This window comes from Etheostoma cragini, chromosome 12, assembly GCF_013103735.1.
Source record: "Etheostoma cragini isolate CJK2018 chromosome 12, CSU_Ecrag_1.0, whole genome shotgun sequence".
NCBI classification, from domain to species: Eukaryota; Metazoa; Chordata; class Actinopteri; order Perciformes; family Percidae; genus Etheostoma; species Etheostoma cragini.
In genome coordinates this window covers 11,571,609-11,597,486 of record NC_048418.1, presented here as the reverse complement: position 1 = coordinate 11,597,486, position 25,878 = coordinate 11,571,609, and the positions used below count along the sequence as shown (strand labels likewise).

At 40.7% G+C, this 25,878-nt stretch overlaps 2 protein-coding genes across 5 annotated transcripts in view; one reads left to right on the top strand and one right to left on the bottom strand.

Annotated features, from left to right (window-relative positions):
• The window catches only part of prkci (protein kinase C, iota), a 30,934-nt gene extending 18,680 nt beyond the window's left edge, over positions 1-12,254 (bottom strand). Inside the window, exons 1-3 of the mRNA XM_034886710.1 lie at positions 12,172-12,254; positions 4,751-4,872; positions 821-910 (exon numbers count right to left, since the gene is read on the bottom strand). Of these exons, the coding sequence (XP_034742601.1) occupies positions 821-910; positions 4,751-4,872; positions 12,172-12,254 (295 nt within the window). The remainder of the gene's footprint in view (positions 1-820; positions 911-4,750; positions 4,873-12,171) is intronic.
• A 1,985-nt stretch (positions 12,255-14,239) lies between these two features.
• On the top strand, positions 14,240-25,878 carry phc3 (polyhomeotic homolog 3 (Drosophila)). Of its 4 annotated transcripts, none has more exons than XM_034886699.1 (16): positions 14,241-14,502; positions 16,169-16,382; positions 16,819-16,977; positions 17,070-17,150; positions 17,233-17,385; positions 17,575-17,664; positions 17,910-18,132; positions 18,310-18,941; positions 19,040-19,163; positions 19,629-19,888; positions 20,187-20,343; positions 20,425-20,536; positions 22,314-22,446; positions 24,102-24,363; positions 24,838-25,362; positions 25,753-25,878. In XM_034886699.1, the coding sequence occupies exons 2-15, from the start codon at positions 16,206-16,208 to the stop codon at positions 24,990-24,992; spliced, it is 2,718 nt and encodes a 905-aa protein (XP_034742590.1). In that variant the 5' UTR covers positions 14,241-14,502; positions 16,169-16,205; the 3' UTR covers positions 24,993-25,362; positions 25,753-25,878. The 4 variants fall into 4 exon arrangements, with proteins under 4 accessions (XP_034742591.1, XP_034742590.1, XP_034742588.1 ...); XM_034886697.1 differs by having other exon boundaries at positions 20,419-20,536; XM_034886698.1 differs by having other exon boundaries at positions 14,277-14,398; positions 20,419-20,536.

Genomic DNA, 25,878 nt, shown 5'->3' with positions numbered 1-25,878 from the left:
TTTGGAAAATGGCTGCAATGAAACAAAGAGTGAAAAATTTAAAGGGGTCTGAATACTTTCCGTACCCACTGTATAACTTAAGTCTAGAGCCTGCCAACACTCCCACATTGATCACTTTAAAATTCATACACAAGCACTAGATTACACCTAAATATAATGTCATTTATTATTATTTTCTGGTTCGGTTTAGGTATCTATTCAATTTTATTTATAGTATCTGTTTACATAAGTAATGTTTGTTAAGACTGGAGTAAATCAGACTTGTATTTTTATTATGACAAGTCTAATACAAGAATAATTTATGTGTATAACCTTTTTATCCATGGTATAACATTAATGTATAACTACTGTGCATTTAAGTACAAAATAAAAAAGGAGTTCTGTAGGTTTCACTATACCCAAGAATTATACTTTAAACATTTATCTAAAACAATGTGAAGATTCAATGTATTTTACTTTAAAATATATTTAATGTATGTTTTTTTAAAGTACATGTAAACATTTTACTTTATTACTTCTAATATTAGCAGTAGAGACTAATGACTAGTAGTGGCAGACCGTTCATGCCTTAACCGTTGAGTTTTGTTCTTGCCTGAGGTCTGATGCACTGTAGCTCGATGACCAGAAACGGAAAATGCATTAATGCTGCCGAACTTGACCGGCCATAAAAGGCTCAACAGAGAGGTGACTGGACCAGTTATAGAGCAGAGAGTCAAAGATAACAGGCTTCTTCTCAAGAACATCCTGTGAAAACGGTAAATCTTGAAACGGTTTGTGTTATGTTATTAATACAGCCGGTGTGAAAAGCAGTAAGGCTTACCATGGATAATGAGCTCTGAGTCTTTGTTGACTTCGTAGAGACGCAGAGCTTCTTCCAACTCCAGCTGAGACGACACGGTGCAGGGGTCACCTGACAGCACAGGGGAGACAAGGTGTGTTTTTACATCCTCTGAACGAACCTTGTTTCTCTAAAACCTACATGTACTTGAATTGGATTTCTCAAATCCAAAGTACACTAGTCCATTGAGATACAACACTGCAGCTTGAAGACAATATTTTTCTTCTTCCCTTCTTTGTTAAAGATTTTTGGACGGACAGCAAAGTGAGGACTGTTTTTTCGTAAAGTGTTTCAGTTTTAGTCAGACTTTGTGTTTAATTATTTGAGATACAAGTAGAGCTGCCACCATTAGTTGAATAAACAATTAGTTTATCAACAGAAAATGTATCAACTATTTTGATAATTGGTTTCAAGGTAATAATTTAAAACAAAAAAAGCATAACATTTGCTAGTTTGATACTTTTAAGGATTTTATGCATCAGAATCAGATTTATCACCAAGAAACTTTTCACTTAAAAATTCCTATTACAGTCTATTTAAAAGTAACATCACTCCTCTGTTGGAACAGTGCAAACAAGATATTAAAAGATGGTCTATTTTGCCACTTTCTCTTATCGGGAGAATAAATTCAGTAAAGATTATTATTATCATACAATAGTACCAAAGTTTCTATATATATATTTCAGGCACTGCCTGTTTATTTACCACAATCTTTTTTCAACGCATTGAATCAAACGATTTCCTCCTTTATGTGTAATAATAAATCAGCTCGCATAAGAAAAGATTTTATGGGAAAACCAAAAGATGCAGGTGGACTTTCACTTCAAAATGTACGCACATATTTTGGCCTGCAAATTTTAATGCCATCTCTCTGTAGTTAAAAGATTTGGATGATAGGATTCCTGTATGGCTCCAGATTGAAAAGGTTACAAGCAGCCCATACTCCTCTCCCTCTCCCTTCTCATCCCTGCTTTACTCTGTGCACCTCTACCATCAAGAGTTAATAATATTAGGGATAATTTAATTGTAACTCAATCACTGTGCATCATAAATCAGTTCAAAAGATGTCTGGGTATTTAGAGTATTTCTATTCACTCATCAATAATACATAATTATCTTTTGCAACCATCCCTAATGAACAATGGCTTCAAATTGCCCTTGATTTAGTATGACAAGGGCATTTATGGTATAGTATTGAGGAGCTGTACATTCATGATACTTTTGCTGACTTTGAACAACTATCCCGAAAATTTGGTCTGACAATCATTTTTTGGATACTTGCAATACAATGCAAGCTTGGTGCAGATGTGAGATGCGCCGGCTCAGATTTGAAACGGCTTACGGCATAACATGTCACAATGAAATTTGTGAAATGCATTTAAATAATTAAATTGTATCATTACAAACAATAACAAAAGATGGGAATCATTTAAAAATCGTTTTAGATATCTATGGTTGTTTGATTGCTAATGTTAGCTCAAAACACCGTTCAACTGACAACATTTGTTGTGTTTGATTGCTAACTTGTAGCCAGCCGTGTCAACATTTTGTAAAATTGTTTAAGTAGGTCCATTTTTACTGTATGGACATTACAGAAGTCTATTGTTGTCTCAAAGTGATGCATGTGCAACTCAAATCTGCACTCAACTTACATCTGGGAGTGACAGATTCTGTGTTTAATCCTTCCAAGTTGCAGCGCAAGCGCACTGCGCTCCACCAGAAGAAGTGGACAGGATGTATCGGAGGACTTTTTTCTTTATCCTTTTTCTTTTCTTTCCCGTTTTGTTGAAGTGATTTGGGTGGCCAAGAACGTAAACTAAAACTATTCTGTAGCTTGCTAGACTGTCACAAGTTTTCCTTATCTTGTGTGTTCTGCTATGATGTGGAAATTAAGCCTGTGTTACGTCTTGACATTTGTAATATCATAAACACTGTTACACTTTTGAAACTATTTCAGCTTGTGTATGCCTATCAGTGTTGTCTGAACATAGTGAACACACTTTTAAAAATACCGTTATAATACCAAAAGAAACGTGCTAAATTTGGTCACTTTAACCGTGAGGTTAAATTTTCATACCGTTACATCCCTACACAGAACATGACAAAGTAGAGACAGTTCTCTTGCACATACTGTATATTTGTAGAGAACAAAAGGGTGTGAATGTAAAAGGTAAGTTATCCAGTAGACACAGATCTAATTATTTCTACTAACAGAATTGGGTGACACACTGGGAGACAGGCAGCGTGAGCCGACACAGATTCTAATAATCTAGCTAATCACAATTACAAACCTCTGACTTTATTAATAGCTCGACAACAAACTATGACAGTTTGTATTTAAAAGGATACAAACTGCTGGTGGTCGACACAGAACTAGAACTCGTGGGTGGTCTGAGACGACCCTCACGTCAGTTTTATCTTTACTGAAAAATGTTTGCGGAATAGTCGTTAAGTTTGTGAGTGCATGTGTCATGTCTGTATATGTTACAGAGAAAATACAAACAGGAACAGAGACAAATTATTAACAGGACAATTAAAGTACTGATCTGGATGAATCACTTACCACAATAGTCCCCACATCAGTACGTTTAGTAAGTAGGCTACATAGAATTATGCACTTTGCAGTCGGACAAAAAGATGTCTATTTTTTTTTTCTTTATTAATTTATTATTAATATTTGGTTAGGGATAAGGGGGCATATTTTTGTCATGAGTACACCCTTACAGGTGATGAAGACCCTTTGAGTGGAAGTACGTTGGTTACCAATGTATTAATAAAGGATTTTTAACTGACTATCAACGTGCCCCAGATGCTATTTAAGACTGCAAAACAAATACCATGGACGTCCATTAAAGGTAAACTAGACAGTCCTATTTATAGTTTTATTCTTACTCAACTACTTTGCGGATTCTGAAGAGCACCCGATTTGATTGCTTAAGCATCACCAACACCATCTTTCTTGACCCAATGCAGCACTCCCTGTTTTTCTTCATTAACAGTTGTTTACATTGGTGATTAATCTTTCGATTATTTTCGCAATCATATGTTTTGGTATAGAAAATGTGAATTATAGCCGTCACAACTTCCTGAATTTGGACGGCAGTTTCAAGGTGTCACATGTTCATATTGCTTTTTTTAATCCGATTACCAGTACAAAGCCCAAAGATCATTTATTACTATCATATAAGAAGAAAAAAAACAGCAAGAGACGCTGGGGACAGTTTTATGTTTGACATTTTTGCTAGAATAAAATTTATAAAACAATTGATATAGCTGCCAACTCATTTCATGTCAATTGAACAATCGATTAACTGTTCCAGCTCTGATTGGCGAGCTGTGTGCATGTCGGGAATGGAAGAAAGACAATCAAGCAGCTTTTCTCTTTCAGACAGGCTAATTACTCAGTGATTGTGTGTGGGTGGTGACCAATAGGAGCTGAATGTAGCATAATGAGTTTGGGCAGGCTGACCTTATCCTGAGCAGAGCATCTTTTTTATGACACCATTTTTGCTGCCTTGGCAACAAGGAACTGGGTGGGGGGGGGGGGGGGGGGGGGGGGGGGGGGGGGGGGGGGGGGGGGGGGGGGGGGGGGGGGGGGGGGGGGGGGGGGGGGGGGGGCTGTACCCTTTGACTGACTTGAAAAGACTGAGTGTTAAAGTCAAGTGACAAGTAAAAGGGTGGGTGCTTATGCATGTGTTCATATTAACACATGGCACCGAAAAATGTAGCCAATGGCCTCTATATCTGTTAAATTTTGATGTCACATGTGACCATGACTTGATATTTGTTTTGTAAACTAATTTTTCCTGTAAGGTGAATTTTGGCTAGTTTCTCATGCCTCTTCTTGAAGCACAGATAAGGAGAAGCAGTAAAGGATAGAGAGGCGAGATCAAAGGGGGGGGGGGGGGGTACCTTCCTCGTCGATCCACTTCATGGTGAAGAGTTGGTCGTTGTCCATAGAGCACATGTCCTTAACCTCCCCGTACAGACCCTCGTATGAGATGGACGGCTCAAAATGAGTGATCATGATGTCCCTGCAGAGAAGACAGATAGATAATAAATATTTTAATGCTTAAGAAAACGTAAGTAATTAGCTAACTCTCATGATAACTCTGGAGGCACCAATCCAATAAATGGCATTGAGTTATTTATCTCATATTTGTTTTGTTCCTTTGAGTCAACGCGTCTACTGCTATCCTGTTGCAGGTTACATAAAGGACATTCAAAGAAGTTGTTACAATGGTGGCATTGTTATCAAATTAATACTCAATATCAGCAGATACCAAAGCTGAGGCATAAGAATCGGCACAGAGAAAGAAAAAGTCAGATTATGCATCCCTACTGATATTAAGAATTTCAATTAAAATAAATACAAATGCATACATACTGTACATACACACAATTTTAGTTTGATCGCCTAACTAATTGATTAATCCAATCTTCGTTAACTTCAGAAATTATGTTCCAACACTCCCTCTCTGAACACTCAAAAAACTCCGGAAAACACCAGACTTTTGGTGGTGAGATAAGAGGAGAGAAAGCATCCTTTCCCCTCAAACGCTGCTGTGTGTGAGTCACAGTCTCGCAGTCTGTCACATGTATGTGTGCATTCATCTGAACAGCATAATTGTTGGTGTGAGAAGGAGACCAAAAAACAAGAGAGGGCCCCACACTAAAGCAGACTGAAACACAAGAGATGGTGGTTGTAGCTGTATTGTGACCGTTACAGTCCACCCCTGAAGTCCACCACTTCCTGGAAAGCAGAACACTTGGACCACTGCTCTTAATCAACAAGTACAACACTCTCTGCCTCTTCAGTTCACACATACACTCAAACAGTATGGTGAGACGTGAGAGAAAGAGCGCAGTGGTGGGTGACCGAGAGCACTGTAGGTGGGATCCTCTGTCCCTCATCGTTTCATGGCTGCGTTATTATTGATGTCGCATGCTCACAGCCCTCTGGCCAGCCTCAGAAATGATAAAAACCCAGAGGTTGCGGGTGGAGACGGTACACCCAAGCACTTTTATAGGTCTCCAGGCGACATAGGGTCCAAGCTTATATGTGGGATCAGGAATGAGTGTGGTGACAGAATGAGCGAAAACATGCAGATAAGCATGGCAAAGAGTAAAAAAGGTGTAGAAAGTAAAGCGGGGGTAAAATGTTTAAGCCATATTACCAGCCAGGGAGTGACCCACAAGGGCAAGGACCTCTTCCCTTTACTGCCATTGTCAAAGATGAACCGAATTTTTCATCAGCTTGAGAGCTTTACAGCTGGATGATAAAATCCCAACACATGGCGCAAACAAGACCAAGGACAGCATAGGGTGTGGGGTCCCTGTAGGGTCAGTCCCTGTCACCCGCATATACGCACAAATAACGTCAGACTGTGATTTATTAGCTGATATTTCAGTTTCACGTTGATGTTAAGCATCTTAAGAGTGCAGCTTCAGCACAGCATGTATTAAACTGTCTTGACTGAAAATCACATGAATAAAGCATTCTAAGCAAGGATAAACTGACGTAAGGCTCAGACTGATGCCGCCTCCTCCTCCCTCTTTTCTCACCCTCTTCCTCCACCTCGCTGGTGATAATCATTGCCTGTGATGAGTGGGTGGGTGTGGGGGGTTATGGTAGCTCTACATCCTCCTAAACCCAGATAACATAAGTTATATAAGAAAATGTGTGTTCATATTGTGTGTTCATACACTAAGAAAATAGTGTATGAACACACAAAACAGTACACTAAAAATGTTGACGGTAGATGATCCAAAGTGCGAAACAGGAATGCGAAATACCAGGTTTTTAAGTGTGGTTAATATTTGCTGCTCAAATGTCCTGGAAAGTTGAAATAATTAATTTCAACTTTCAACAGAAAAATTAATCTACAATGATATTGATACTCAATTAATCGTTTGTCATTTTTCAAGCAAAATACGCCAAACATTCATTGGTTCCAGCTGATTAAATGTGAAGATTTAATGTTGTCCTTTGACAGATGTCATGTGACCGTAAAGTTAAAATATTTCATGAAAGGTTACAGACAAAGCAGCTCATCAAGAAAATAATTAGATTAACTAATAATACAATTAATTGTTAGTTGCAGCCGTAATTTGATGGTTTTCTGTGTTTTATATCATTTAAAATTTTTTGATCGTCATTTGATGACGAATACCGGCTGCTGACATACAACCCCATTGAGCATTGTAAAGTTATAATCAGAACCGGTCAAAGGTCAAATTCATTACCTTCATTAAAATAGCGTTCTTTTCACTGCTGTTACAGGTCACTTTAAGATAGTTATATGTAAAATGACAGCGCTTCAGAAACACTAAAAAGGTTACATACTGTATATTCACTTCAACTAAAGTAAAAGTGATCCTATTTCCACCCCTAGGCTGATGAGTAGGCAGCTATTTAATGGATGGCTGGGCGATATGGGGAAAATCAAATATCACTGTATTTTTGACCAAATATCTCAATGACAATATGTAGGGTTGACAATTGGTGCCCACAAAATATTTACACAATGAGATTTGTCATAAATAATCATCAGTGGATATAATGACTAAGTGGGTAAAAGCAAATAATCGAACAGCTAAAACAGTCTGGAAAACACATTACTTACATATGTTACGATATAAAAAATCTAGGACAAGATCTACTCTCATATCACAATATCAATTTATAGCGGTTTACTGCAGGGTTCTTCAACGTTTTCCAGGCCAAGGACCCCCAAACTGATGGCGAGATGGAGCGGGGACCCCCTAATTATATATATTGTATAAAATTGTGTTATATCAAACTGAAGTAAGTAAGTAATGTCTATTACATATGGAGTAATGTAACAAAAGTAATTTCGCCCTGGGATTATTAAGGTATTTCTGATTCTGATTCCTCGTTGATGGGACAGGTGTTGTGAATGAAACGGTGTCCAGCTTGAAAGAGCTCCTGTGTGTCCCTGAATGTGTGCATTGATGACTGAAAGACATCTTCTGCCTCCATTTATCTGTTTACCACAGTGTGTTGAATTCATGTTAATGTGTATTTAAAGACATTTCAATTAGTGGAAAAAATTGCAGGGGGGGGGAATATAAAAAAAAGTCTAATCAACCAAAACTTTCGTGACCCCCATGCAGTACCTCAGCGGACCCCCTAGGGGTCGCGGACCCCCTGTTGAAGACCCCTGGTTTACTGTATTACCCAGCCTTAGTTTAATGACTTCTGTGTTGCTTCCTTTGATTTGGAAAATGCATTAGACAATACCGCATTTTTACCATTAATTATACAACATCCAATAGATTAATCAAAAAAAAAACTAAAAACTAAAATTAGATTCAAAAAGAGAGGACTTCCACTAGATGAAGGAAACCAAGCTGTGCAATTCTCAGAGTGACTAATACAGAAGGATTTTGCAGTGAAAGACAGAGTACAACATATGTGAACAACTGGGAGGAAGCAGCATTCCACACCGATCTGGCATTCCTCTGCTGTGTGCAGTCCTACAGTAGAGCAACATGAAAAGAGGAGGAGAACGCTGGCCTGTGCCCCTGGCTCTGCACTGCCGGGACTCGGACTCTGAGGCCCCACCTGCCTAGCATGAAGCCAATGGTCACTGGTGAGTGCTTAAGCAGAAAGAAGGGTCTGGTGGGTGCCTCTCTGGGCTTTCGTCAAGATGCTAGCACTGATACACGCTAACGTTTGAGGTAACAAACAACAACAACAACAACACACAGAAGCAAACAGAGAAACGCACATGATGAAGTTCCAAAGCCACTGAGGTCAGGGGGAATGAAACAGACGGCAGGATGCTGTGTTCTCTAGGCAACATGGCCGTCCTGCTGTGCTGCACTTCACAGCACAAGAGCACCAAACACACACTCGCGCCGAGATTGAGACACGGTCACTCAAAACGACAGGCCGACATGTGTATACAAACACTTGAGTTGCATTACACACAATATGCAAGACAAACAGACGATCCATCAGTACATGTTAGCAGCAGCGGAGACTCGTTAGTGAAGATGTGTGTCAGGGGATGGGAGGTTGAGGGGTGTATGACGTTGCAGTTCAGTGCTTGAGGGGCTTTCAGAGCAAAAGTAAAAGGGCAAGACAAGCAACGCTTCCCATCATTTGAACAAAGCTAGACCTTGAAGCAATGATGCAGATGGCAGAGTCTTTGAAAAGGAGAGACAGTCTATTCAAAAGAGCAAAATGTCTGAACTGCTCCGTCAAGCCGGTGCAATCCCAGTTTCCTGCCAAACAACATGTCGTGCACAGGAATCCTAAAGTTGAGCTAGCATATAAGAAGCCTTGTGTTAGTCGGCGTTGAATGCCAAAAAGGATTCAGACCTGACATAACTCACTGGCAAACAGAAATGTTTTATTTCATAGAAGCATGAGCGTTAGCTGACTGAGTCCTCCAGCGGTTTGGGTTTGAATCCGACCTGCGGCCCTTTGCTGCGTGTCATCCCCCCTCTCTCTCTCTCTCCTCCTTTCCTCTCTATCCACTCTCATTAATTAAAAGGGAAAATCCCAACAAAAAAAAAAGAAGCCACTGACTGGACACAACACTGGCATGACGTAGGGTTGCCGTGCATACGGGAAGTTCACTTACGTTCCACTGATTAATTTACTGACAAAGTGATCCCATTAGACGACGAGCCATTTTGAAGCCTATCCAGACAGCTCAGTCGTCGCCGTGTGTCTCCCCCAGACCTACGACGTCCTGGCCACACACATTCATGAGCTACTGGCTTGTGTGAGCATGCTTAGCCTCACGGCATAGTAGATTTTAACTTGCTAAAAGCCGTGTTACGATAACGTTTTTGAAAATGACTTAAAAAAAAGAAAAAAAGTTCAGTTATTTATCATAATGAAGATTTATTTGTTTCACTGTCGCAAAAGGGGAAACGACAACAAAACATCGGAATTTGCTATCACCCAAGTTGTTATTTTAGACATGATTTCCCAATTGGTGCATCCTACTACAAAGAGCAGGATTAGGGACTAACAACCCATAAAGACGTCGTCCCTTGGGGCTGTGGGAGACTGGGATGAACACACTTTCACCATATTCTGACATTTCATTGACAAAAACAAGTAATTGAGAAAATAAATCAGGTGATTAATTTCTAATTAAAATAATTGCTAGCTTCGGCCCTACCACATCTACTACCATTATACAGTATCTTCATCACTGAATGTGAGTAAAATGAAGACGAGCCAGTGACAGGCTGGGACTGCTACAGGCTGACACCGGTCTGCACTGACCGCCAACAGACGGGCAAATGGGAATGAATGGACTCAAAAAGGACACTATAGTGAAAATAGATGAGCTGAGACACAAGGACAGAAAAAGACCATTGAGAGTGACATTTTCAGGTTTAAAAGGATGAACAAAAAATCACTCTGTCAGCTGATGTTTCAGATGACCACTTTGAAGCACAAAAAGTGAAGTGAGCTTCTGTAGTGTTTGGACGGCAGAGAAACCTCCAAGCGCTCACCTCTGTGTCACATGTTTATTACAGCGGCAACTAACAGTTGTTTATCATTATTGACTAATAAAATTGAATATTATTCATGTCAAACAATTGTGAGAAAATGATAATCACAACTTTGAAAACCCCAAGGTGACATCTTCAAATATCTTGTTTTGTCTGGACACATTTTGTGTTTGAGAAAGTTTATGAAAGTTGTGTTGTTACAATTTAATATAAAACAGTGAAGAAACTGTACTGACATGCTGCTGATAGCCGATATGTCAGGGCCAAATATACTGAGTCTGGGCACCTCTTCAATCTCCAACTCCTAACAACACTGATGCCATCCTGGTTTAATGTGTCTCCACAACCTAACCTAACAATGAGAGCATCTTACTGTGTTCCCTCTCAGGCAGCATAGCTGAGATTCCTCAGCAGTGACCTCATAAATACTTCAGATGCTTTGTTCTGTGTAATGACACCTGATGATCAACACATACTACAGTGTGCATGAGTTGCGTCACAGAGCCAGTGAGATATAAAACAGGTCTGGCTAAGGTGACTTGCACTTCACGTTTTTCTAGTCTTGGGTGGGCTCCATCAAACAAAGTGGGAAAGGGAGTGTTAGAAAAACAACTGGGTTACCAAGGATTTTGCATCAAGATACATAACTAAAACAGTGGACATGCCTCTGCCAGACTTGATATGACAACAACTTAAAGAACTGGATCTCCTAATCCCATACATGACATTATCAGGGATGAATAGTACATTCATATTTATGTTTTTAATCTTTTGTTTGTCATGTATCCAAAAATCTTTCCCCTTCAAAAAGTGTTTCCCACAGCGGCGTTCCCCTTCATTTAGGTTAGGTTAAATGCCACAGAGATGATCTGTTAAGGCTAGAGCTGAAACAATTAATCAGTGAATCGATTATTCAATCCACTTGGAATTAATCAGCAGCAAATGCGATAATCAATCAATCATTTCAGTTTTTAAATAAATCAAAATAATGTCAAATATTGTTTAGTTTCAGCTTTATCAAATGTTATGATTTGCAATTCACTATTTCATTCAGTCGGTTAGGCAACTATTACTATTCAGACTACTATTTCATGACAAACAGGGCTTTCAAAACTTGTGGTGGGCATTTTCCCTGTTAATTTGAAATTAAGAGACTAAGCAATATGTTACTAACCAAAATAATAGTAATGAGATGATTTGATGATGTTAGTTGCAACCCTAGTTAAGGTTCAGGTTGCATGAAGGTAAGACAGAGGGGTAAACAGACGTATTGTGTTGTGAGATTGTAAATGAAATGTTATATTATAAACACTACATCAGTAATACTGAAAATACCTCAGAAAACCATCTGACTAAATGACAGTTCAGCTTGACTTCACATTGTCAAGCAGTCTACCATCATACCTAAAGTACAAGTCCATCTAATTAAGTTGCCAAAGAAGAAATGAATGTTGACCAGTGCATAACAACATGCCCGGTTAGTTATAAACCTTATTAGCTGTCAAAGTAGCTAGCTCCATACTTTCAAACTGTGTCAGATTTAAGATAACAACACAATCAACAACTCGTTTTGACTGAATTTAAACCAATGACTTTACACCGACAACGCGTCTGGCTCTAGCCATGCTCCGGACAGTTTCACCTGCCTGTTTGCCTTGTCAAGTTTTCCTAACGTCAGACCTGGTATTTACCCAACATTAGCAAGCCGTTAGCCGGGTTAGCTAATGTTAGCCAACTGATTAGCCACCTTTCAAAGTCTTAAACTGTTATTAGCTAGTTGATTTACTAACCAAATCGATGACATGCTAGGAGAAGCAATGATTTCTTACCCTTTATAATACGCTTTTACCCGGACTTGGTGGCAATTCTCGCCGGGGTGGGACATGGTGCTGTCCCGCAACGTCGGCATCATAAGCTCAGGCAGTCCGAGTCTCCGATGCCTTCCTTCTTCTATCGCTCTCTAGTTGTGTATCACGCCAAAAACACTTGGCTTTACAGTCCGTCGACACACCGAGTGAACAACGAGACAAGTGTTGATAAAAAATGACCAATTTAGGTGTCTTTAAAGACAAAACAATAACACGAAAAGTAAAGCAAAACTTGCGGGGTCCGCCAAACAACTCCCTACTGCAAAGGCCTTACGATGGACGAGTCCATTGTCGGAATGCGTTGGGTGACGCATACAGATGCACAAATATGTAAACTGACATTAACCAAATATCATGTTGACTATTTAAAATCCACAATTTTGCACATATTTTAAATTCACAAAGTGTAGCAAACCAGTTTAATATGGATAAAATCTCCGAAAAGTAAAACATTTCTTTCGCCAGCATTCCGACTGTACCAACTGAAGCCTTGCATGTTTCAAGTGCTGCTTTCGCGTTCAAAAATCTGAGTTCGGACATCGTAGAAGCCCCAAGACACATCGCCCATTCAAGTGCTTTGGTTCGGAAATAACAAAAAAAATGGACCTGTAACATTAGCAAAAGCACGTGTTTCCTTTTTTTTGAATTAGTGAACTACTTTGTGCTACTCTGCTAGAATGAATACAAAAACATGTGAAACGGACGTGATTAAATGAGGATTAATTGATGAAAGAAAAAAGGACAAACATAAATATGTAACGTTACACACCACATCAATAGGTTTATTGTTTACATAGACTACAAACATACATTTAACAATTACTCTAAATACTAAACTTGATGTAGCTTATTTTCTTTCATGCAGTGCAACATTATGCCTACATGAACAACAGCAAAATAAAATATAATAATTAAACATATCTTTTTTCCTACGGCTCTATTAGCCACTAAACATAAAGGTATATTCAAACAATTGACTATATATTATTAATTTACAGTATGTGGTCCAAACCATGGATTAGACTGCATATGGTTCTAACATTTTGCTGCATGATTCGCGCAGGTTTGTGTCTTGCTATTTCCGACCAAACTTGAATACCACGTAAAAGAGAGCATCCTTCACAGCCGAGAACGAGTTGATCTTCCTCATCCTGAGCGAAACTCCGGACAGCTCGTGCAGCCACGGGGAAACTTGTCTCAGAAATAGCATGTGTTTTTGCAGCATAATTTATAGCCTACATTATATATTTTTGTATATATCTATATTTGTCCTCATAATGACAGAGAGACAGAGGCAGAAAGACATGAATGATGAATGCATTACCAACTTTCTCTCTTTCTCCACCTAAATCCAATTTCACTAAGCATGTAAACATCGTTATTGCACTAATATCCATCAATTTGTTTTTTAATTATTCTTGAAATCCACCCGGATTAATTAGTTTGACATTAATGCTTTTACTTCCCAATCACAGTGCAATCATATATTTCAACAGTTAAGTAACATTTCCAAACTGATTAGTAAGCAAGTCATCTGTATATATGACTATGCAGATGCTCCAACTTCCCTCATGTGTGTTGTATGGGCTACTTAAGTTTTGCATGCATATAATAGCTAATGTAGGCATACCTCTGCAGAGCAAGCACGTGCTTGCTGAGCCTTTTTGACATGCAATTCCTAGGTTACTCTTGAAATTGGGTTTCTTTTTTTTAGATAGACCTAGTGAATCATCTGTAAACAATGTGTCCTCTGAGAAAACAAACCCATGTGGTCGGAGAATCCTAGCTATGTCTGGGATACCGGCCCATCAGCGGGTTGTAAAACAGTCTTCTGCAGCCTCGGGAATTTCCCTCACACATCAACCCGATCTTATTTTCTTTCTTTTAACACCTAAAGCCATACATCAGGCATCCTACATATAAGCCATTCAAAATGGTCACAAACACACGGTTAAGCCGCCAAACATCTCCGGACTGTCCCCGGCTGTGGAAGGTCCTCCCGCACTGCGAGCGGTGCTGTATCAAGTCTTTTTTATTGCCTGCTGTGCTGTGTACCGTCTGATTTTTTTTTTTTTTCATCTCCATTTTAGACAGTACTGACGCATCAGTAGGCTTCTTGATTGGGACAATGTGCCGGACCGGGTCTGGTCCGTTCTTGATGGCCTGATGGTCTATCAATCCCGGGCAGGTAACGCCGAGCCAAGGTGAACGATTGTGCATGCGTACAGCGCCGTCTGAGCGGTGAGAGGCAGACCGGCAGACAGGGAATAATGACATCCTCATTTGTCAAAGGTATTATCTGAGGTTCCTACATTATGGGCAGTGCATTTAAGCTCATTTATGATCATTTAGGGTTTATCGAGAATATAGCCCACTGTCGGCGTTTAATTGGACAAAACCGGTTCTGCAGCAAAAAGCAATCAATATTCAAGCTGCCATCACAACAGTCTTTAGCCGTAGAAAATATGGCATGTCATTATTTTTTTTCTCCCATTTTAGGTCTTGCTGTTTGAGATTATTAGTAGGCTATTATGATTAAAATATTTTACTCATATCAACATGGCTCAGTCAGAAATTAAAAGAAGTAAAAACTCCAGCATTGTAGCCCCTTTGTCTGATGTTTGTCTCTTAACAGATGTGGAAGTGGCACAAAAAAGCCTTTACACTCCTCTTGAAAACAAATCAATGATGTCAACGATTTACCTTTTTAATATATAGCCTAGCCTATTTATTATCTAGGCTATTCATAACCATGTTTTCCCAGGATGACTGCGATAAATCCATTTGTTTTCTCTCTCATGTTATCGTTTGTTTCTAACTTGTGTGAAGCGTTAATTTGAGGATTTAGTTGTGCTTTCTATGATAGATGTAAAACATATATTTAAGATGATCTGAAAACCACAGTGTGATTTTTTTATATATATCTTTTTTTGGGATGCTTTATTTCTTTAAACATGCACTTTTACAAAAATACAAGCTCAAAATTCAACAACATAATAAGAAATGTTGGACAGAGTAACGTATAATACAGGCTTAACGAGCACACACATTCATGTGTTGATTCTATTATAAATGAGAGATTCTTATGAGCCAGTTATTGTTGTTATTTCCGTGCTGCATTGGATGAATTATCTTTGTAGTTTATAATGCGTGTGACTTTATTTCCTTTAATTTCTCTGTGTTTTGGTTGAATTTCCATAACGGCAAAGCAAGTAAAAACTGAACTGAAATACCAAGAAATGTACGCTTATTGCCTATTTTCCTCCATATTAATAAGTTGTCCTGCAGACCTATTGTTTTTACTGTAGCTTTGTAATAACACAAATACTTACAGTCGGATTTAGTAGAATTTAGACTAAAGATTGATTTGGGAAAGCCATTTGGCTTTATAAATAAAATTGACTTTGAGATCCTTTAATTTAAGAAGATCTGTAGGCCTACAGGGAGATTTGACGCAGCAGTCAACTCTATCGAATCGGTTCATATTTTCAAAATAAGATCACGTAAAATAGCCTTCCTTTCACTTCTGGCCAATAAGAAATATAACAGGTTTAGTTTAGTCAAGGTTCTTGTCTCGCGTTGCCAGACCTCCCTCCACAGCGCTGTGGAGTAAGGTCTGTATCACACAAACTTTCTGAGATAGGAGAAAAAACGCTCTGTGTTGTCTTTAAAGCAATCACAATCATCTTGGCCAGCATCCGGACTCGGAAGGAACTTCTTTTTCGGTGGAATGTTTGCACTCAGCAAAAGTAAAATATTAGACAAACAACTGTAATGTAAAGCATGAAGTGGATTTTTTGGTTATCGAAAACCTGTTGCTGCAGAGTGCCAGTTGAGAAAGGTGCTACAACAAACAACAAAAGATCTGAGCAGAACATGTCCACCACCGATTCAACTAAAGTTGTGCTTGTTTTACTTAACTTCCTGGTGTTAATTAATGTCTCTTTTACCTCCACAGTCTTCCCATTACTGAATCTGTGTGTGTGACCAGGGAGATGGAGAGACAGGGCCCAGGAGAAAAGCAGGCAGACGCTAATAGGATTGTAGCCACCACCGCCCCCATCACATCAACTGCTGTCACCATGGCAACAGTCAACTCCGGCTGCGCCACGTGCACCCAGGCACCCTCTGCTTCCCTCAGCATCATCTCACGCGACAGACAGGCAGTCCAGGTGATAGACAGTACCAGGCAGGCAGGTGATAGATGACCCTGTGTAACTCTCAGAGCCAATACAAAATACTGAAAATGACAAATAGACAGTCTTCTCTCAAATAGTTTTTTAACAGGTATGTTGTGTAGAAAAGGTACCGTTCAAAAAGATTTATTTTGTTAATTCCACCAGGAGTGACATGTCATCTTAAAAAAAGAGACTTCCATATAAAATAGCTCATGGTGAAATTAAATTACTGAAATTGAATATCTCAAGCCCTTGGCCATCATTATTCTAAGAATTTTGCAATCCTAACAATTTTTTTTAAAACTAAATGCTCTGAATGCTTCAAAGTGTCTAGTTATCAGTTTATGAAAAGCAAATGGAATAAAATCCCAAAGACTAACTGAACTGAATTTTGTAAAATGCTTGATGTGTTCATCATGTGATCCGACAGGTGATCCAGCACGCCATCCACAGACCTCAGAGCATGGCGGCCCAGTACTTGCACCAGATGTACGCAGCCCAGCAGCAGCACCAGCTCATGCTGCAGACAGCCACCCTGCAGCAGCACCAGCACGGCCCTCATCTGCAGAGTCTGGCTACCATACAGAAGGTCAGAAGATGTCTGTTATGTGTCAGTGCAAGCATGACGCGTAATGTTAACATGAGCTATAGGGTGATTATTGTCTCTCCAATGTCTTTCAGGCTTCAGTCTGTCAGCGGCAGTCACTGTTGTCATCTAGTGGCAGTTTGGTTCATCAGCCTGCTGGTGTTTCCCAAAACTCAGTAAGGATCTGTGTTACCAATGCAAGCATTCTGATCTGCTCTGAACACACTTTTTAACCTCAGCATCTTTCCTTTTATTCAGATGACTTTACCAGCATCTCCAGTGACAGCTCACCTGATTGGCCGAACCCAAACATCCACTGGTGCTGCGACCACCATATCCCAGCAGGCCATGCTCTTGGGAAACAGACCAGCCAACTGTAACCAAGCTCAGATGTACCTTCGCACTCAGATGGTACAAATCTTTATCTGTGTCTAACACAGTTGGTCATTCTCACAATATGCACTGCCACTTTAAAAAGGCATGACTCGTTTGGCCTATTTCTATTTTAACTGAATGTGTTTTCTTATGTTTTCTCACATTTGTTTATTTCTAACCAGCTAGCCACCTGTCTCTCCCTGCTTTTTGCTTTTCTTCTGTTAGCTTATTCTAACCCCTGCAGCCACGGTGGCAGCAGTTCAATCAGACCTCCCTGTGGTCACCTCCTGCTCCTCTTTACCTACCTCCTCCCAGGTACAAACTTTGCCAGGCACTAAATTAGAACAACCCATGCACGCCACAAGACCGCAGTGTTACTTTGCAAACTTCAGGCCGTTACATATCCTGAGCATGAGCCACATTGCAAAATTAAAAGTTGTGTGGTAAATACGGTTTGGGATTTTTATCATTGTCAGAGGGATTGTTAATAAAGGTGGGCTGTCGACCCCATTCACCCATGGCTTCAGTGTAAAAGTGACTTTCTTTCTGTGTATATTCAGGTGCAGAATCTTGCTCTACGGGCCCACTTGCCTGGAGCTCTCGCCACAACCCACAGTGTGATTTTAAAGCCATCCGCCCATCCGCAAGCCCTGACTCCGGCCACCTCTTTATCCAAGACGTCAATCTGCGGGCTGAAAACCAGCCAGCTGACTGACACCTCAACAGAAACAGGACTGGAGGATGTCACCCGGCTAGCCTCAGGCCCCCAGATTATAACCCCAGGTGAGATAACAGGTTCAAAAAATGAGGTATAATGGAAAAATTACTAGAAAGTGTGTTCCAGGCTTAAGCAATGAGTCACTGCAATGAAAATGAACTCCCACACCGTGACAGGTGTAAGTGTTATGTATTTGTTTGTTTTTCATCATTATGTCTGTCTACGCATCACTCTCCTTGCAGCCTACTCTCCGGTGCAGACCCACACTATGGTCAAGCAGCATCTGTCCTGTCTGCCAGGCCAGCGGGTGGCGCACAACCAGCTCATCCTCCAGCAGGCTACAGGAGGAGCGCCAAACCCCAGACAGCTCCAGCCCATCGCTCTCAGAGTAGCACCTCAAGAAACCAACGCCAACCCTCTTTCTCTCTCAGTTAAAAGACTGACCACCCACAGCACCCAATCACAAACCAACAACAACCCCCAAGGCCCTTCCTCTTCTACTTCTGTCCCCAGTGTGTTTGCATCCTCAGCTCAGACCTCAATCCCAGCTGCCAACGTTCAACCTCAGCCTCCTCCTCTGGCGGCGGCTCCGCAGCGCCGGACCTCATTCCCACAAGCGCAGAACCTGCCTCCACCTCCTCCTCCGCCGCTGGTTCTCCCCAGGCTACCCCAAAACCCCCCAGCTTCCCTCCAGAGGCTGTCCCTGCACTCGGTCCAGGCTTTAGCCATCCATTCGGGACATATGTTGCTGACAGAGGAGGAGCTGCCTGTAGCGGAGGCCCTGGTCCAGATGCCCTACCAGAACCTTCCACCTCCTCAGACGGTGGCTATTAATCTGAAAGTGCATCAAGTCAGACACAATGAAACTACATCCGTGAGTCACCTTATCTTATGCTGTTGTTAACGTGTAGGTGTTGCCTGTTCACTGCATGTGCTATTTTGGTCAAGGGCTTGTTGTGGTTTCAATTTCAGTCGGGGCAAACGTCCAAGGTGAATGGATTGAGCTCAGAGGAGAGGAAAGATGAATGTTCTCCCAGTCCACAGCGAGACGGGACCCTGACACCTCACATTGGGCCTCCTAAGCAGAGTGGTTCAGGTAAAATATGATTAAGATTACAAAACAATAAACCCCTCTCTTACCCTTCAAACTCTCCTCATTAGCCAGAGGGATGTTTCATAAAGGTGGTTTAAAAAAGCAGGGCCTGTCTTGGATAAACCTAAAAACCTGAATCTGCTAATTAAGCTAAAATTAGTTAAAAAGTTAGTTAAAAAATTAATTGTAAAGTTGTAACTATGAAACAACTTTGAGGTATGAAAGTGACATACCAGTCTCTGTATGGCTAAAATACTGTTAAAATATCTTAATTGGCTGTCTGTCACAAACTAACCTGACAGAGACCAGGCGTAAATCTGGAGGAATACGTTTCCATGGAAACTTAGATCAGACTTACTTAAACATCCTTTACAAAACTGAATTTCCTAAGAGAATGAACTGGAATTACTGGAATAAGCATGGTAATTTTCAGTTATGTTATCTTTTACACTTCTTATTGCTCCTCAGTGATGGGTTCATCCTCCATCATATCCAGTCACCCAGTGATCAGGTCACCAGCGGTGGAAGAACCCTCCCAGCTCACCACCACCAGCAGCAACCCTCCTCCTCTACCGCCTCCCGCCCTGCCAGCAGCAGTGAGAGGCCCCACCCAGCCCCCCACTTCCCCAACAAGTGTCCCAGGGAGCCCCGACAGGATACTCACAACCCACGTCCTTACACACCTTATAGAGGGCTTCGTCATCCGAGAGGGCCTGGAGCCATTCCCGGTATGAACAACGAAGTAGCAATACCACCGGTGAATGTGGGTCAAGCTCTGAAGCTCTTCTCAGATATTGTGCCAGATATTGTGCTTCTGACAGCAGCCTTATAACAGCCTAATGCAATGCAGCCGCACACATATTGTGCAAAGTCAATGTATCCATGTTTCCAGTTCATATGATGATGATAATGGTGATAATTTTAGTCAAATGTAGACGTGTAAAAGCTATACTCTTGTATAGACTTGTATGTCTTTCAATGTCAGCATGTGAGATTTTACTTTTCTTGATGCACCTCATAATACAGGTGGTCTCCTCCTCGCTGTTAGACCAGCAGGATTCACTGCCTGAATCCCAGGAGATACAAACCAACGGGGATTCAGCAGCAGAGGACAGTCCGCTGGATGCTGAACAGATGGATTCAACAGATTCAGAGATGGAAGACCATGGCCCTGCAGCAGACGGTGAGTGTGTGTGTGTGTGTGTGTGTGTGTGTGTGTGTGTGTGTGAGAGAGAGACTAACAGCTGGTCCTGTGAAGTTGCAGAGCTGGGGGAGAGTGTGGTAGGTGTGCTGCAGTGTGAGTTCTGCGGGAGCCGAGGTTACGCTCACACGTTCCTGCGCTCCAAACGCTTCTGCTCCATGACGTGTGTCAGAAGGTAAAATAAATCACTCACACATTAAGATGAACCAACAACACTTTTGTGAATAAGCAGAGGTCACATCAAACATATCAGCCTGGTTCTCTGAAGCAATGCCAATCCAGTACTAAAAATGTACACTGCATTAAAGATACAGTATTGACATTCCAATGGATGGTAAGTCAACGTTAAGTTAAACAAGTTTTTCTTTCCTTTTTTTGAGCTGATTAAAACCTGCACTCTCAATGTCTCAGAATTGAAGGGAAACAGCTTACATTAAGAACTCCAGTATGTTATTTTGATGACCTAGAAAAGTTCAATTATTATCTGTGAACATGAGCTACTCTCTCTCAAAGTCAGAAAACAGAGACAAACATTGTCATGTCATCAAGTATAAAAACTCAATGGAGCTGCTCCATGGACACTGAATGGAAGTTTTTTTCTTTTTTGTATACCCAAATGAGCTTTACTCTGTTGTAGAGTTCTCAGTCCTGAGACAGTAAATGTACCCAAATACTCATAATAGTCCCCTGGGTGCTCTCAGTGTCATCTATAACATATTTCTCAATTCATTGCAGCAGTTCCAACCTTTATACTTGATGAATTCACAAATTTGAGTTTAGCCCTCTAATTTGGGGGAGAGTTGTTCCTGTTTACTCTTATTTTTGGGCTTTCTTCAACCATAGAAATAACATGTATGAATTTTGAAAAATGGGCGTAGTTCCCCTTTAAAGTTATTCTACTGGCAGGTAACCAGACAGTCCTGCTGCAGTGTTGTTTGAGTGTTGAGTTGATGATAAAGGATAGGGCTGGCAATGTTACCCAACAATTGATTGATTGATTGATTGATTGATTGATTGATTGATTGATTGATTGATTGATTGATTGATTGATTGAACAAGTATTGTTTGTGTAGCCAAAGACTGATATAACTTATCAAACAATGAAGTGAGCTGCATATTTGTTCCAAGCTATTATAAACATGCTTCCTCATTATCTTGAACACACACACTGTAGCTTGTGCAACATACCCAGTCCTGAAATACTCACTGGAGCAATGCATGTGTATTAATCCACCACTAAAAATAGTCCCCAACAAATGCACTTTTTCCTCCTGTTTGTTTCCTAAAACTACAGCACCCAGCTGTTTTAGGAAATTACTGAGCCTGTAAAATGTATGTATGTACTATGTATTACACATTTTTAAAGATTTACAGACATATATTTACAGACAGTGTTGGGAGGTCAAAAAGTATTGAGAGATAGACTTTAGTTGGTTTTAGTCTTTTCATGTAAGACAAAATAGAGAATCACACCACCGTTATCATTTAAAACAATGACTTTTGGTTAGATTAAATGAATGAAAAAGCAGAGTTTTGCTGCAAAAGAGGCTCTTTCCTTGTGTAAATAAAGATTTTTAAAAAGGCAGCCTCCATCACACAAGATGACTAAACTGAAAATGTTGTCTGTCTCAGTGGTGGTGAGACACATCATCTGACATCTGGAACCCATTGAGTTACATTTGGGTTAATAGAAAAAGTCACAAGTGTATAATCACTCACATGTTTCCTTTTGAGACTCCATCCAGGCATCAAAGAGTCCAGATGCAGACTATTAGCTTAGTGCACAATGGCAAAAAGCCTGTCTTTTAATGAGTACACACAGGAAAAAAAATCTCAAAGGGCTTTTGTGCTTCAAGAATCACATCATGACTGCAGTGCCATCTCTATTAAAATGCCATCATCTGCAGTGAACTGTATGAATCTAATTTAAGATTTTAATTCCCTGTATTAAGGTTTAGTGTGAGCTGCACCAAGCGTATCACTGTGCTGAGAGCAGGCCACTGGGGTCACAGGCCCATGGGCAGGAGAGGACGACCCCCCAGCAGGAGAGTCAATGGAGCCTCTAGAGAACATTTTCTGAGACAGGTCAGTTAATATCACTGACCTGACGCTTGTAGCATAATGCAGGGAGTGCTGCAGGGATCACTGGTCCTATGAGACAAGCTGCTCTCTGAGGAACTGCTGCATCTGACAGGAGCAGAGCGTTGAAGGAGACTCCCAGTCTGTGAACACATTTTCAAAATAGGACATATAACAACCTACATTTCCAAAAAGACGTATCCGATGCATTTATGGACGAGTTAATGTCTGTACCTGGAGTTCTCAACCCAGGCCTGATAAGAATAAAATAAATATCCAAAGGAAACAAAAACAAATAGCACAGAAAAGTCGGACAAAATAAACATGACCTTGTGTGGCACGAATGCTTTTTTTTCCTGCTTTCCATATCCTGTTAGTTAGATCTGTCAACCACGGGTCTGTAAGACAACTTAATAACAACAAAGACTGTTTATCACAGTATTACGTAAAATAATAAAAAATAATAAAAATTAAATTAGTGCCCAAAAACTAGGAAAAAGTTGTTGTTTTTTACAATAAAAGTGAGTTGTTAAAAGTCATTTGTAAGTTAATTGTTAGTATAGTATTAATAATTTCATCCAGAAAGCCCAATAATAAGTCTCTCAGGGAATCAAGAATTTCTTGTTAAATACATAAATTCAATCAAACAAAAATGATGTCTTAATAATAATTGCTAATAAGTGAAACCTTTTTATGCATTAAAGATGGCACCAGACTGTCCAGAATCTCAGGCTCAAAGGATGGTATAGATGGTGCCATGATGACGTGCTTCTGTCTCCTGTGATCAACACACTAGAGCAGGATAGATATAAGAAAGGCCCACCGGCACATTCATCAAAGAGTTACCAGGCCGTTCTCTACCAAAAGACCAAAGCCTAATCTGCTGCAAGCTGCCACGTCCTGAAAGATGAGGGGTGAGATTGGAAGGAGGCTGCTGTTCCCAGAGGTGGTGCAAACAACTCCACGTCTGGAACCTGTACTGGGGTCAACTAAAGACCGAAACATTCATTCGGATTGAGCTGACAGTGCCGTGGGAGGCGGGAAAGAGAGAGGCCTTACAGTACCAGTCCTTAGTTCAGGACTGTAAGGACAAGAGATGGCAGGCAGGGATGTTGCCCGTAGAGATTGGCTGCAGAGGAAAGAAACAAGCAGCTCGCAGGATGGGGGAGGAGGCAGAACGAGCCTCTCCCTGGGTATGGAGTGGGCGAGAGGAGGGAAGCTGGAAGCAAGGAGCAGATGATTTGGCCATTACTGCCAGACCACCAACTGTGTTAAGTTTGATAAGTGTTGAAACACTCAGTGAAGGTTGGATACCATCGGATGACATATCTGCTGCTGGCCAAAAGGCTACGGTTACAACCCTACAAGTGTAAATCAGCATTTAGACTATAGATTGATGCATAAACTTAGAAGATGCTTAAGGCTCATTGGGCCATTGCTTAACATTAAAAAAAACGCATAATGCACTTACTCCTTTAAATTAAACCTTCATTTTAATAAAATTAAATATAAAAACAAACCAGATAAACTGCGGCTTTCACATGCAGGAACCATAATCCTATCTGAGATGACTAAGGCTAAAACCTGGTTGAGCTTTTCTGTACGTTGTCCACACAAAAACACAGTAGATATTTGTCAGAATGTGTCTTTGTGCTCCACAGGCTCGTCGGTTGTTTGGCTCAGAAGAGAGCCGGCAAAGCTCACTGATAGAGGAGGAAGAGCAGGGGGAAGAAGAGGAAGACGAGCCTCCCATTCCCATGACAACCAGGCTCCGTAAACAGGCTGAGAGAGAGCGACAGAGGGAGAGAGAGCAGGAGCAGAGGATGACAGAAACAATCAGTGTTTCTGACGGAGAAGCCAACGTGGGCTGTCCGTCTCAGTGGAACGTAGAGCAAGTGTTTTCTTATATCAACTCCCTACCAGGTACTGCTAAGAATTTCCTGGAGCTCATTAACAGCCGAACCAACAAAACGTGTTTTTCCATTTTCTGCCTTTGACTTCTTGCAGCTTATCATAAACAAAAATATACAACAAAACCATTTAATGTATGAAGGTAGTTAACCCACTTTTCTACCTTTGTCTTACTGTTGACTCAGTGTTAAAGCAAAAGCAATGTTGCTTTCAAGGACATAAAGTGAATTACCTCCTGTGCTTTAAATTAATGCTGCCAGATGTTTTAAAGTATCAAAGACAGCTTTGAGTAAATTGCCTGGAACAGACCCTTTGTTTTGACAGAGTAAGAATATACATATACTGTTGTATAAGCCTGATATTTAATGCATTTGATATCTGTATATAGGCAGGTAATTCTGCAAATAGATCAGCAAAAAAAAAAAATGCATCTAAATCAACAAGAGCCACACACTCTATTTAGTCTCTTTCTTCTCTTTTCTCCAGGTGGTCAGGATGTGGCCAAGGAGTTTCGCTCCCAGGAAATAGATGGACAGGCTCTGCTGCTTCTAACAGAGGAGCACTTGGTCAGCACCATGAACCTTAAACTGGGGCCTGCACTGAAACTGTGTGCTCACATTAACTCTCTGAAAGATGCATAAACATGTTAACATTCCTACTCTCCAAGAATGGATGTCTGTTGATCTGGACCAGGATGAAGAAAAACAGGAGGGCGGTCTCAGAAGCGCTACCCATTTGAACTTGCCCTAAGTTGGACCTATACAAAGACAGTTAAACCGTTTCCTGAGCCCACCGCCAAGGATTTCCTTCCGGAGTGAAGTTCACACACAGTTACAGCTGATTTGAACACAAAGATGAGCAGTTCTTTCTATCTCTTCTCGTCATCCAATTGCAGCGATTGTAGCAGTTTGGCTCCAGTTATTCATTTGTTTCAAAATGGTAAATTGAAAGGTCTTTGTGTTATTTATAAAAAAAGAAAACAACTTTACATTATTAGACATAGCGTTAAAGGTCCCATGACATGGTGCTCTGTGGAAGTGGTCCCCTAATACCATATCTGAAGTCTCTTTGTGTGGGGTGGGGGGTAGTGGGGGTGGCCTTGACTAACTGCCACTTTGCTTGTTTGAAAGCCATGATGTCTCTCTCCCTCATGGGTGGGCCAAATTCTCTGGGTGGGCAAAGCAGAGAAATGGGAGGTAACCTTGCCTCTTATGACCTCATAAGGAGCAAGATTCCAGATTGGCCCGTCTGAGCTTTAATTTTCTCAAAGGCAGAGCAGGATACCCAGGGCTCGGTTTTCACCTATCGCCATTTTGAGCCACCGGGGGACCATAAGCGGACTGCGGGAATGCATATAAATGTTTTAAAAAGTGACATTTTTATGCCATGGGACCTTTAAAGAATGCTGCACATTCTCAAAGTTTACAAAACAGATTTACTATCTTGCAGATGTCATTTGATACATTTATCATCAGCGAATTAGTGGAACTAAGCTGATGAAAAGGTTATCTATTATTTATTTATTTA